The 13,882-nt window shown below is 40.2% G+C and overlaps 1 protein-coding gene and 1 pseudogene across 4 annotated transcripts in view; both read right to left on the reverse strand.

Annotated features, from left to right (window-relative positions):
* enox2 (ecto-NOX disulfide-thiol exchanger 2) overlaps positions 1–13,882 on the reverse strand; it is a 253,893-nt gene that overhangs the window by 126,789 nt on the left and 113,222 nt on the right. For all 4 annotated transcript variants that reach the window (XM_017721483.2, XM_017721484.2, XM_017721486.2 and 1 more), the window contains one exon: positions 9,545–9,691. In XM_017721483.2, the coding sequence (XP_017576972.1) occupies positions 9,545–9,691 (147 nt within the window). The remainder of the gene's footprint in view (positions 1–9,544; positions 9,692–13,882) is intronic.
* Positions 11,129–11,258, reverse strand: LOC119264542 (annotated as a pseudogene).

Genomic DNA, 13,882 nt, shown 5'->3' on the forward strand with positions numbered 1-13,882 from the left:
CCTGTGTGACAACATAACCCTTCACAAACTACACTGCCAGAAGAAAAGGTACTATGCAGGTACATTTTTCATTAATTTAGGTACAGACTGTGTACAAAAATTATTTTAAAGGTAAAAATAGAAGTCCAACTGTATACCTTAAATATTTTTTTTTTCACAGGGGAAAAGTTCATATTTGTACCTTTACATGACCTAATGTTTTACAACACAACAGTGATTTCATTAATTGAAAACTAATGGTTAAACATTATACCAGTAATATAACCATTATTACAGAGTATACCTGTAACAGTGCACCACTCTAGTAATCACAAAATCGTATATTGTCTATATTGCACTGCTATAATCTCTAAAGAATAGCCAACAGCCAGAGTGGAGTACAAACTCTGCAGACTACAGGGATAAAAAGGGTGAAAAGGGGAGAAATAGACTCTAGTGAGAATATAACAGGACAGACCGCTTCATAGATGAGAGTTACAGAGAACCCTCACCTGGCCAGGATATTATTCATGAAAGAGAATAAGCACAGTTGGTAAAATAACACATAATAAAGGGTAGATACAAGTCTAATATTCCTTTTCAACTAAAAGTGTGCAGGGAAGGCCAAAAGTTTAGACTTTTTTACCCCTCCCACTAAGATACTTCACTTGGCTCCATTTGTAGAGACATAGCTGCATGTAAGATGACTACAGGATGAAAATGAGCTGGCATGCTATCCACCAAAACACCTACACAATTATTACACAGAAGGAGGGGAGGATTCACACTTGCGTAGAATGCCATTTTCATTCTTTTCGTTTGCACGCAATAGGAGACCACGCACATTTACTCACATATGTTCCTCTCAACAACACGTGGCCACATGCAGACATGCACAGCAGATGAATAGTCAGAATACGTGAAGCTGACTTCTGTTAACTGATGGCTCAGGTTCTCTGAGGCCCAAAGACAGAAAAGCCTCTTCACAGCTTGTTATGGAGATTCAATCATTCAGCCCTTTCATGCTGTATGTTAAGCAAAGAAAGCAAAGCTAACCAAACTACCCCCCACTATTCCTGCTGCAGGAATCCTTCAGGCACACAGTCTTTCATTACCAGCACACCAATAGACTGAAGCAACAGCAAACAAGGAAAAGAAGCCACTAATAAGTTTTGGCGTCAACATCGTCCCTCCCACTGTGACAATGGTTAGAAGAGAAAGAGAGAGAGAGAGAGAGAGAGAGAGAGAGAGACACGGACTACGTTCCAGAATGGCACGGATTGACTGAATGCAGCTGTCTAAGGGAGGCTGAGAGAGATCAGCGTAAACATTTAGCCCACATATCAGCAATCAGTCCATGTCACTCCTCATCCAACATGTCACAAGGTCTTAGCGCTGTCACTGACACAATGTGGAGTGACACAATCGGCCTCACGGCTACATCCACACGGCTGGTGATATGCAGGTAGGGCAGAACAGCATGATGAAGCATGCCCGCATATCTCTCTTTATTTAGCCTGAGACCAAGTGTGATACGGCCTCTGGGCAGGCATGGCGTTTATTAAAATAGCAATGCTGACGCTAATGGGCTAACAGCATGGCTGAAAGCCCATGTGGGCTGATGATCACGCTGATGATGGCCCCATTCTTTTAGAGGTGACAGGCATGGAAGGAGCAACCTTTATTGCACCGCTCTCAAAATTCACAGGTTAACAACAACAACAACAACAAAAATGTATTATCACTATTTTAAAGCATGTTGTGTCAGGCCACAAGAGGACATCTCTGACACTGTAATCTGTACTAATCCTCTTGTTAAAAATCTGAACATACGGCTTTTGTTAAATGACACATTGTATAAAAGTAGGACTATCACTATCAGCTGTTTAAGCAATTGAGAAACCTACTGATTATTTTGAAAATTATTTGAATATATATATAAAAAAAAGATCTGAAACTCAAAGGTGCTAAATTGAACAATACCAAACCATGCAAAACCTTTCATAAAACACAAAGATTCTTAACTGGAAAAAGATATCAGAATTGACCAATTTACGAATTTACCAATTGATCGTGATTTCAATTTCAACACAAGAGGGTGCTATGCAAGAGCTGACCATGCAATGGAATGAAGCAGTGAGACATGAAGCAGCGAAATGTCATGTATGGGAGCATTTTACAGATTAAGAGGACAGCAGGCATTGCCAGTACTGGGAGACTGAAATATAATTCCATCACCAATATAAGTCCATTAATGTATCATCTAAAAAAATTACAACACCCAGCTGTGTGGCCAGAGGCATTACATCACAGCCAAGTAAACGCTTTGATAACTGCAAAAAGAACCTGCAAAATGACTGAAAAAGGTCCTACTAGACTGTTAACAGTGGGGGATTCCAGGAGCTTAACTTCTTCTAGCTTCTAGGGAAAAGTCTTTCAGGTAAAAGAACAAATAATGCACAGCTAGCAGTCAGTCAGTACTGCAGCATTGGACAGATGTTTAGATTTGACTGATATTTCAAACCGAGATTTCATGATGAATATATTTTGGGTTATTTTTCATTTTTCACATAATTTACAAAAACACCAGCTGCTCTTTACATATGTGGCAAAATTTCTGGAAAAATGGACAAACACAAATGATCCGTAATGACAAAGAACAAAAGACGTTTATCCATCCATTCAAAGTTAAGAATGTTTTTTACTTCTGTAAAGCAACTTTTTTTGGAGATTGAGGTACATCCGGCCCACTGCATGTTTTGTCCGAGTGTGTTGTGCTCATCTCTCATAAACACAATCAGGTGGTAATCACACACATGCACATGCACACAAGTGTATCCCCTCAAACACATCCACTTCAATACAAGAGCATTCAGCAGCAAACAATAGACAGAGTGATACCTTTTCTAGGCTACTTATGTGTCTGTGTGCAGGTGCGTATGCGCTAAGTGTATGTTAAACCAAACAAAAGCAAGCACTTGCGCACATAAAGATGCAAAGAGCCAGACAGACGTGCCAGCCATTGGTGAGCTCCTCCTACGCTCTCTCCTCTTGCTGGAGTGCAGCTCCACTTTGCTTTTGTCTAAGTCCAGCAAGAGCAAAAGCAGCCTTACACTGGATAATCTTATTCTTGCCTGCTCTTCTGTACTCGTTCCTCCTGGCGCCAATCAATAGCATTTCAGCCAGCACTTCCCCAGCAGCACTTACCAAAGGTTAATGCACAGAGGATACGGCAGCCACAACTGCCTATCTGCCTCCAACAAATCGCTCCTGCAACCTTTGCTTCCATGCCTTGCTCCACAACGCACAATTGAAGGCTCAATCGGGCCCCGTGTCATTTTTAAGCGACAGTCGCCAGATACTGAGTTCTTTAAGATGCACAAAGCAGAGCAGAGAGTTTCTCAGCTTTTTAAGGAGGCATGACTTCACTACAGCTAATGCTCAGTGAAACTCTGCAGCCGCAGCTCACTCTTAAAATATGTGGCTGGTAGACTATAGAGTATAGATAGTTATAGTGGCGGCTGGAGCAAATGATGAATTATGCAACGTTATGCACTAGTTCCTTTAACAGAATTGCTGAGTAGCCGGAAGGCATAATTCTCTCAAATTAGGCCATTCATTTTGATGCTAAGATAATCACTGGCTTGCATAACACATATACTTTTCAGTTATGCAGGGCTGCAAGTTGGGGTTGTGAAAGTTAGTGCTGGACAGTTGAGATGGATGGACCATGCACCATGCAGTCAGAACCCACCCTCTGTGTCTTTAATTTCTAGTCAAAATGATTATGGACAAGTTATTTATTTTTTTAGGAGCTATTTCTAGTTGATTAGATATAACCTTCCTTAAAGAAGGGGAAAGTCAAAAGAAAATAAATTGAAAACAGTTTTTTAAAAAAAATTTAAAAATTAAAAAGAAATTGAGACGCCTAACAATAGTGCAAAAGCGGGTAGACCACCAAAACTGTCACCTTAAAGCTGTCATATCTGAGAGACAATCAGATAAAAAAAAAAAAAAAAAAACATCTAGCTCCACTCTAACTTCAGCTCTTAAAAACAATGTTTGTTGTCCATCCTTCCACTGTGAGCCTGAAAGGATGTGTAGCTGTTAAGAAGTCCTTACTGGGAAAAGGAAACAGACAAAAAAGAATAATTTTTGCAAATCAAACAACGAAGCTTCTGGTGATCTCAGAACAATGGACTGACCACCCCAGAGTCCAGACATCAGCATGATTGAACGTGTTGGGTTACTTGGATTGTGAGAAGCAGAAAATGTAACCAACTTCTAAGACTGAACTTTGTAGGTGTGGAAAAATAATCCAACAGGTTTCTTCAAAAAAAACAAAAAAACAAAACAAAACAAAAAAACTGAAAGCAAGTGCCCCAAAATGAAAAACTGAGATAAAGGCGGACACACTAAATACTGAAAAATTTAACATTATGCATTTTGCAAACTTTTCTGTTAAATATTTTCTTTTTCTTTTGTTTACTGTTTGACTGATACTGAAAAAATAATAACTTACTTAATGTGAATGCAAATGAAATAAATGAACATTATTCTGAGTTTTGTACAGAACTGTATAATCATGAGGTTGTTCATGAAAGTACTTACAAGGCTAGACTTTCACATGAGGTGTCTTTCAAAACAATAAGGACAGTTTTAGAATATACATGATAGGTCAAGTCCAAAATTGTTATCAAACACTGCTTCAAGTGAGTAGAGATAGAAAGAAAGACACTGGGTATAGGAGTGAGATATCATCAATCATCATCACAATCATCATCATTGTTAACTGCTTAGTCCAGATAGGGTCATGTTAGGAGTGGGATATGAAGTCAGACTTATATCACAGAGTTTTTCTATGATTCAGATGACAATGATGCAACATTATGATATAAAAAAGGAGAAAGTATAATATTAACTAAATATATTAGCTAAGTATAATATTAATAGTAATATCAATAACAAAACTGTCATGATTGGCCCCTCCCAGACCTGTCCATGTGTTTGTGTTGTTTTGGTTTGGCCCCCATGTGCGTTTGTTTTGGCCCAGCCCCCTCATTTCATGACTCCCCCCCTGATTGTCTCCACCTGTTTCCTGCCTGTCCCTCGTTTACCCTATGTATTTAAGCCCTGTGTTTGCCCCTTGTGTTTGCTGGTCTTTGTTGGATGTTTTGGTCTTTGTGTTGTTGTTTCTACTGTTCTGGTCGTACTGTTTGATTCTGATTTGTCTGCCATGTCTGCCCCCCCGATCAATCCGTATTGGCTCTATGACCCTGGACCACTTAGACTATGACCCTGGATTTGCCCATAATAAAAGTTGCTTATCTCCGCATATGCGTCCACCTCCTCGCTCCCAACCGTTACAAAAACAGTACAAAAAAGTATTATTGATATTACTTGTACTATCATTGTTGCTACTGTTGCCAATATTATTATTATTATTATTATTATTATTGCAAGAACTGCAGTGACTAAAAAGCATTTCCATTGTGTAAATGCTACCACTAATCTAGTAACTTTTTCCAAACAGAAGCAGTTTTTGAGGTTCTCTCCTGCAGCCTCTCCTATTGTTTGAAGAGGTAAAAGCACATCCTCAATTCCATTTCGCACCTGGTATTTGGTCTAAAATAATAATTCACTGTTTGCTATATCTAATAATGACAGTTCACTATTCCAAGCTTGTTAAGTTTACGACATTAAGTTTGCTCCACGCCCGCTGGATGGGTTTTACCAGCTGGATGGGTTTTACCAGCTGATTCATTCTTCTTGGTCATGCTTAACAGTTTCCTGGTCCATCAGCCTTGGAAAAATTGCCCAATCACAAGTCAGGCTGTTGTCTAGGGAAAACTAATGTACAGTGCTCTTTCATAAATTGTGTTTTAAAGAACCAAAGTGATTTGACTGTTTATTCGTTAGATGAAAGTATATGTGTAGAACTTTCTTACAACTCCGCTGCATGTGTGACCAGCATGCACGAGCTGTAAAAGTTTGAAATGGACCCAAATGTTTCCAGACTTGTATGTCTGAAAAGCATGTAAAAACACTGTCTTTATTCAAATTGTGGCATATTAATAAAGTACGCCAAACAAAGATGTTCCACACTAGCCAGATTTGTCAATTTCTCAAATTTGTCTGAGTGATGGGGGAAATCTGTTTTGTCCAAACAAAAGAAAAATATGCATGAGTACCATGCAGCATGACTGGCAATGCTTGACCGTGTTAATGATGCTTTATGCACATGGCAGGTGTTCAACAATACACTCCGTTTGTGTGCACTCCTGCGTAAACCTACACTAATCAACATAGGAGCAGGTGCAAGTGGTGTATAGCAGTGCAGTTTTGTCACGAAAAAAAAAAAACAAACAAAAAAAAAACCTAACCCTAAGCTGTTTATTCTCAGGTTTAGTTTGTCTCAGGAGTAGCACTGTGTTTGGGCTTATCATGGTGTCCATAGTAGAGCAAAATTGCTACCATGAGAAAACCTCATATCGGTATTCACTGTTATACTAGTTACTCACTGTTGTCGGAAGAAAACCTCGTATTTTTTTCAGTTTTTCAGTTTTTGACATGATTTGAAAATACATGTTATCCTTTACATTATATGAAAATTTCATGATGAATGGACTAAAATAAATAACCTAAAATGATTTGGAAAAATTCTGGTTCCATTGACTTTCATTAAAACTAAAGCATGTTTTTTTTCTTCTCCTGTAAAGTTACCATTTTGGAGATACAAGGTTTTCTTCCGACAACAGCAACATACTGCCCACCAACACTGTTTGTGGTTTCTAATAAGGAAGGTTAATATGCTGGAATATTTCAAGCCTTCATTTTAGCAGGTTGATGCAGCAAAGGAACGGACAGCCCTCTGTGCATTTCTTTCATGTTGCTCTAAATGTGTCACTAAACACTAGCGTTGCACCAGTGCTCGCCAGTAGACTGCTGAGTCGACGGCGTGCTTCGTTATTTCCATGTTATTACAAAGGTGGGGTTATTAACACTGTGTCAAAACAGTCAATGCTATTTGCTTCGTTAAACGGCAGCAGTGCCTTCTAAATGGCAAAAGAACACCAATTAGGGATCTGTCAACGCAAGGCAGTGGCCGGATGGAGTGTGGAAAGGTTAGCAAATGGCATAAACATGCTGCCAAACCTGAGCGCCCTTGCCCACTGCCGTGCTACAACAGTATACAAGCGGGTGGACCCTCTCTAATAGAGCGCCACAGCTAATGAGATGAATCTATCCATTACAATGCTTTAACAAGGTTAAATCTGCATGGCTGGTAATTAGTCTACGCCCCCCTGCATTAGCTCTCCTCCTCAGAGACGCAGGGAGAACTTCCCCAGCCTAACGTTGCCAGAGGACATTACAGCAGCTGAATGCATTACACTCCAGATGCTGTGAATTGTTGTCATTTAGTTTTTTTTTTTAATTCCCTTCACTGGGGAGTAGATTGATCTGGCACAGTCATGGTGGATAAGAGTAAGGCTTAATGACAGGCTGGGCAGCACATCGGCACTGTTGCTAAAGAGAAATGCTGTTCGCTGATTCTCGGTTGCTAAGCAGATCTGCATGTGGGAACCGTTCGCAATGGTAATGGAGCAGGAAAGGATGTAGGGGCAGCAGGCAGACGTGAGATTCTCTAAACAATTCTCATTATTCAAATGAACATTATCGAGGGCTTATCTTAGATGAATGCTAACTGCCTATAAGCAAACAGCTCGCAGAAACACATGGCACCATAACAACAACCACAGCATTAAAAACAAATTGTTTTTCTATGTCCTATATCTCACTTAGAGAGGGGCTCGATCACACAGGCTAGCACCTAGAGGGTGTGGAAATTCAGTTCAGTGAATACAGATGGAGTCCATGCTCTAAGAAAATGAGCGTTCCGAAATGGGCAGATTAGATTAGCGCTGTGAGGTTTTGATCTAAAGCATGCTGGCTGGCTTTGATCTACACATCCAGCTCCTCACTGTGACTAGCGTACAATGGCCCATTTCACTTCCATTTGTGTCAGCTGTACGGGAGCGTGAGGAACAGAGCACGCACAAGGAGTGGCACTCGCCATCATTTGCATTCATTTAAGTCCTAATCACATTCCCTTCAAGCTCTGGTCATCTGTGAGGTTCCAGAGGCAAACAGGACCACCAAAAGTCCAAACATCTGAAAAGACTGGGTCTAAGGAGAGGTCATCAGCCATAGAAGTGGAAGAATGAGTGAGTGCAAACCCCTACACATGGTGACAACTGGGGGAAAAGATGGGCTCATTAACACGGACAACTCTTCTCATCCAATTAACATCTTCAAACGCACATAAAACGAAAGGTAGCATCTCTCATTCTTAGCGAAGTCCCTCTTCCCCTCTCCTCGACTTATCATAATTTAATTAACGAGTTCAGCATTCCTCCATTAATATTTGCATAGGTTTAAAGAAGGCTATCCACAGGGAAATACAGACAGGTAAAGTCAACTCCCTGCCTGAGGATAATTTGTCTCTCAACTTCGCAAGTCACAGAAAGCAAACTCACAGAGGTCACACTATCTGCAGGTCTGGCTAATGACAACATTGCTGCTGTTTACTTTACTGATCCCATAATCAATGACCTCCTGACTTTACCTTTTTATGCACATTTTTCCACATACAACTATAGGAGGGGAATGTACTGCACTGGTGTTTTCTCAACACTGAGAATGGATTCACAAAACCTTTCCTAAGAATAAACTTACAATCTAAAGACAAACACTAAGATAAGTTAATAAGAACACACAAAAAAACACTCTCTTCAGAAAGTCTTATTTCCTTAAGAAAATCTGAAGTGTTTTCATATGTAGGCTTTAGTTTGTGACATAGAGCATCAATATCACATTTCATACAGACTACCGGAAATTACATCATATTTCATCAACTGGTTATCAGTTTAACTATATCAGTGCACGAGGACAGACAAATGAAGATAAAACAAAATCAAACCAAACGTTCAAAAATAAACAAACAAGCAAACAAGAACTAGAAGTGAAGGTGTAGGAAACAGCCAGCAGGAAATATCATTCTTGGTTTATTTGACAATTTTATTCTGTGAAACTAATTAGAAGTTATTCTCACAGTCTAAGACCACATTAATGAGATTTTAATAAGGCAAAGACTTGCTCTTACAACTGTTCTTAAAAGAAAAGATAAGAAAGAAATAATTTTTTTTAATGTATTAAATAATGTTTTAATGTTTTTTTATAGTTAAGAAAAGTTAAGAAAAAGGCATATTTTCATTGTTATGACACTTTTGAGAATCAGACCCCTTGTCCTGAAGTACTACTGCCTTCCAGGGTATAGCATGTTCCACGCTCTAACACTGAAAGAGCTTGTTTAATAGTTCATTAGTTGGATCAGGTCTGTTGGGAGCTGTGGAACTCTACAATGTGCAGGGCTGTCAGCCTTCAGGACCAGGACTGAGAAGCACCACTACAATATATACAAAGTAGAACTGGGTTGACTCAAGTTTCTCATGTTTGGGGATGATGTTATAGATGAGGCTGATGATTATGCTGAAGTTGTGTGTACCTGGAGGAAGATTAGGCCTCTTCCTCTTCTTGTTGTTGTTCTCTGTGCCGTTCTCCAGAGGACACTCGGACACCAGAGGACCATTGGAGCTGTTGAACTGCAGTGGTTCGTTGTTAGTGGAGGGGTCAAAGGGCAGCGGATTCAGTCCTAGGAGAGACACAAAGAATAAACACACTGTTGGAGCATATGATCCTCTGTGCCCTCTGCAGACACCAACAAGGGAAGATAATAGTTCTTATAAGCTTGTATTTTTCTGTTTTGGTCTTAAATGAGGCTAAAGAATGACAGAGAGGACTCAGCCTGAATCAGTCTTTAAGTCACTCTTTAATGCTGCAGATTCATTTCAATGGCTGCATATTTCTCATCTCAAAAGGACAAAGACAGGATTATCCACACAAATGCTCCCATTAGTTATTAACCCCTGTCTCTTAATAGAATTCCCTTATATAAACTGACTTCGGGCTCAGACTCTAAAACGGGAAAAGAGCACTACAGACAACAATCAATACTCAGAAACCATACTTCTGTTCCATCCTCTGAGAAAAAAAAAATGGTAAAAGCAATAAAATAAAAATTAATTAAAAAAAAAAAAAAAAAAAAAAAAACACCTATCTGATGAATTATGGATTCAATAATAACAATGCGAATACTGCCTCCAAACCAAGGAACAATGAACAAATAATTAAAGTGAATGTTTGGCCTAATAAATCAGTGTTGTGTTGTCATCTCATACAGTACACGTGAGGCGCTATTTATGATTCATAAATATGTCTGCAAGACACAGGACTGTTTCCATGAAATATTCATCATCACTGTTAGCTTAAACTTGTTTTGCTTGGCTTTGTTTTTCTTAAGAAAACAGGAAGAATGGGGCCCAGGAATGTCACCTTATGTCCTGTAGGCTCAACCCCTGTTACTCTGCTTGAGGAAGAAAAGCCTGATGCATAGCTCATTGAACAAAAGTGCCTTAAAGCCATAGTTCTAAAAAAAATCAACTTCTCGACTCTCCCTTTGCCCCAGTGCAGTCAATCAGCCAAGACACGTACAAGTAATGGACGCTTATATCCCACCAGTTAGCATCATGCTAACTGCAGGCCAAAGTCATCACAAATTCGTCCATAGCTGTACTGAGTTGATAAATAATTGAAAACCAGACTTGCACATGTTGTTTCTGACACCATAAGATACAAACATATTTGATGAGACATGTTATCTATAAAAATGGACAAAAGTATGGATAAAATTAATTTGTTTGTAATTTGTTCCCCTTCACTTGTCATATTGTGTTCTCTTATAGTGTCGTATATTGATACAGTATGATATTATTTTTTTTTAATCCCACAACCGGGGAAATTCCACCTCCGCATTAAACCCATCCCTGAAGCGAAACACCACATACACTCTAGTGAATACACACACACTAGGGGGCTGTGAGCAGCCCTATCCACGGCGCCCGGGGAGCAATTGGGGGTTAGGTGTCTTGCTCAAGGACACCACAGTCGTGGACTGTCGGTGCTGGGGATCGAACCGGCAACCTTCAGGTCACAGGGCCTACTAAGGTTCCCTAACCTCCAGCCCACAACTGCCCCCAAGCAGTCGAGATTCCCACATTTGGGGAATTCGCAAGGGTCAGCACCACCCAAGTGCTATGGCAGAGCCTCGCCCTGGGTAAACCACCTTTGTGATCATGGTATTGCCCCTGCCAGGTAAGTATGCCAGTTGCCTCACTGACTGACCCTTGAAATTTCAGCTTGAACAATTCATTTGCATTTCCTATCAATGTCGACTAGCTGTGATGACTTTTTCTGCATTAACTTTACTTCTACATTGCTAGATATCCTTTCAAACTAACAGAAAAAAGGCTACACAGGACAACTTAGCCAACACCGCATGGGTGCTTTATTAGCTCTTCTAACTAGCACAGTAAACAGTTTTAACCGTTTCTTTGCCTGTCTATACAGTTAAAAGTTACCACCTGTCAATGTAATAGCGTAATACAAGTTAATGAAGTTATCAGGAAAGCAGCATGCTTTACTTTTCTGTGTCCTGTTATTCTCTCCTTTGGGCTCCGTATGGTCAGTTTCTGTTGGTCTGCTGCTCATCTTTGCTCTGTGTTATAGTCAAATTGGAAACAAAGTGTGTTGTTTGTTTTGTAACAATGGACTAATAAATAAATGACAAACAATTATTAAAATAAGAAGAAATGGAACAGTGTATACGGCTGTAACAGATTTATCTGGTTTAGTTAAGTCAATGAAATGAAAAAGGTTGCACACAAGTAAGTGCACTGCTAATTATCTTTGAACACAATAATTCCAAACGTGAGCAAAACTGTTTATTCAGATTCCATTCTACTCAAATACTCAAAGTCTACCTTACTGATATCATGTCACATTATCATGTGGTTCATGTTATCATGTGGTTCACATCATCATGTGACCTACTTTGCTCTGTGTGTGGGCAATACAAAGAGTACTGTGCTATTTTCAGGCTAGATTTGTGACAATATCAGATCAGATTTTTTCCCACCAATATCCCACCCAGCATCTTCTGACAATATCAGCCTGATACCAGCTATCAGATCGGGGCTATCTCCAGTTTGCAGATAACAGTGTGCTGTACAGTGTGAGAAACTACATAAACAAGATAAAGGATACTGTAGCTTCAATGCAAAACTAAAGAACCATATTTTTTTTTTGTCAAACTATCATTTTAGTGTCCTGCATCTGACCTCCAGTATCAGCTCTGACGTTATGATGATACAGCAGTTTTCTGTCTTATGAAGAGCAGAAAATAAAAAGAGGGGGGGGGGGGTAGAAATGGACAGAGAAAACGCACAATAGCAAAAGAGGGACAGACTGTGACAGTGTACAAGCCGAAAGCCAGAACAGGAACCAGCATGAGATGCAGATGGAATTTGATACAAAAACAAAAAACTCCAGAATAGCAAACAATGATGCTGATGAAATTACACCCTGCTTCATGTGGTATCCTCTCTCTTTCCCTGGCTCTCTGCAGAGCTTGTGAAGAAGCGAGAAGTCCTTGGCACATAACGGGCCGCTAATGAGAGAAGAAAGCTACTGGGCTGTAATGATTCATGGAGTGAGCTCTCAGATGAAGAGTGTGGATAACATCAGCAGCTGGCCACAGCCCTTCACATCTCAGCAAACAAACACAAGCTTCTCGCCACTTCCTGTCCATCAAATCAAGCCCTCGCTGTTACCTGACCCAGGCCAGGGACAGCAATAACAACCAAGACGCAAAGAGAAATAGTTCCAAGACCTCTTTCACATATGGATTTCTCAATCTATATCCTGGAGTTTATGCACTCTGAACTAGGGCTGCATTAGTACTCAGACACATTAGTACTCAGAGCTTAAAGCAACATTTCTCTGCCTGAAGTGTGTTCAGAGGTTAGGAGGAAGAACAGGGGGAAAGGGGATGAATCAAATGAAGAAATTAGTTAACTGAATATGAGCGTTTATTAACTGCCCAAAGCCCAAAACACATGGAAGATAGTAGAAATAGTTTGGTGATACAAGATGCTAAAGACCAGAGGTGAAGAGCTGAAGGCTCAGCTGTTTTGGGACATCGTTCCTACAGAACGTTTTGTAAATGAATCTGTATGCAGTTGCTACTTTTTATTTTATGTGAAGTTTGACACATAAAAAAAATATGCAGAGATTCAGACATGTTCACTGGCATGTGTTATAAACCTAGTAAGAAAAAAATGGAAGAGGGAAAACACTATTTAACAGAAAATGAAAAAAAGTGGGCGGCACGGTGGCGTGGTGGGTAGCGCTGTCGCCTCACAGCAAGGAGGGCCTGGGTTCGATTCCCTGGCCGGGTGACCGGGGTCCTCTCTGTGTGGAGTTTGCATGTTCTCCCTGTGTCTGCATGGGTTTCCTCCGGGTTCTCCGGTTTCCTCCCACAGTCCAAAGACCTGCAGTCAGGCCAATTGGACATGCTAAATTGCCCCTAGGTGTGAGTGTCTGTCTGTGTCTGTCTGTCTGCCCTGCGATGGACTGGCGACCTGTCCAGGGTGTATCCTGCCTTCCGCCCAAAGACTGCTGGGATAGGCTCCAGCATCCCCCCGCGACCCTGACGGAGAAGCGGCTTAGAAAATGGATGGATGAAAAAAAAGTGATGTTTCCCCCAACAATATTATTTTTGTTATTAATATTGAGTTCTCTGCACATTTCCTTTCCCACAGCAATCTCAATCTCTTCTACACATCTTCTCACTAATGTCCTACTAAAACAAACATTTTATCTGTAGCTTTTATATATTTTCAAAAATAAAGCAGCCATTCAGTTAAGCTCGTCTCGCCTGAAACCA

The sequence above is a fragment of the Pygocentrus nattereri genome, chromosome 11 (genome assembly GCF_015220715.1).
Source record: "Pygocentrus nattereri isolate fPygNat1 chromosome 11, fPygNat1.pri, whole genome shotgun sequence".
NCBI classification, from domain to species: Eukaryota; Metazoa; Chordata; class Actinopteri; order Characiformes; family Serrasalmidae; genus Pygocentrus; species Pygocentrus nattereri.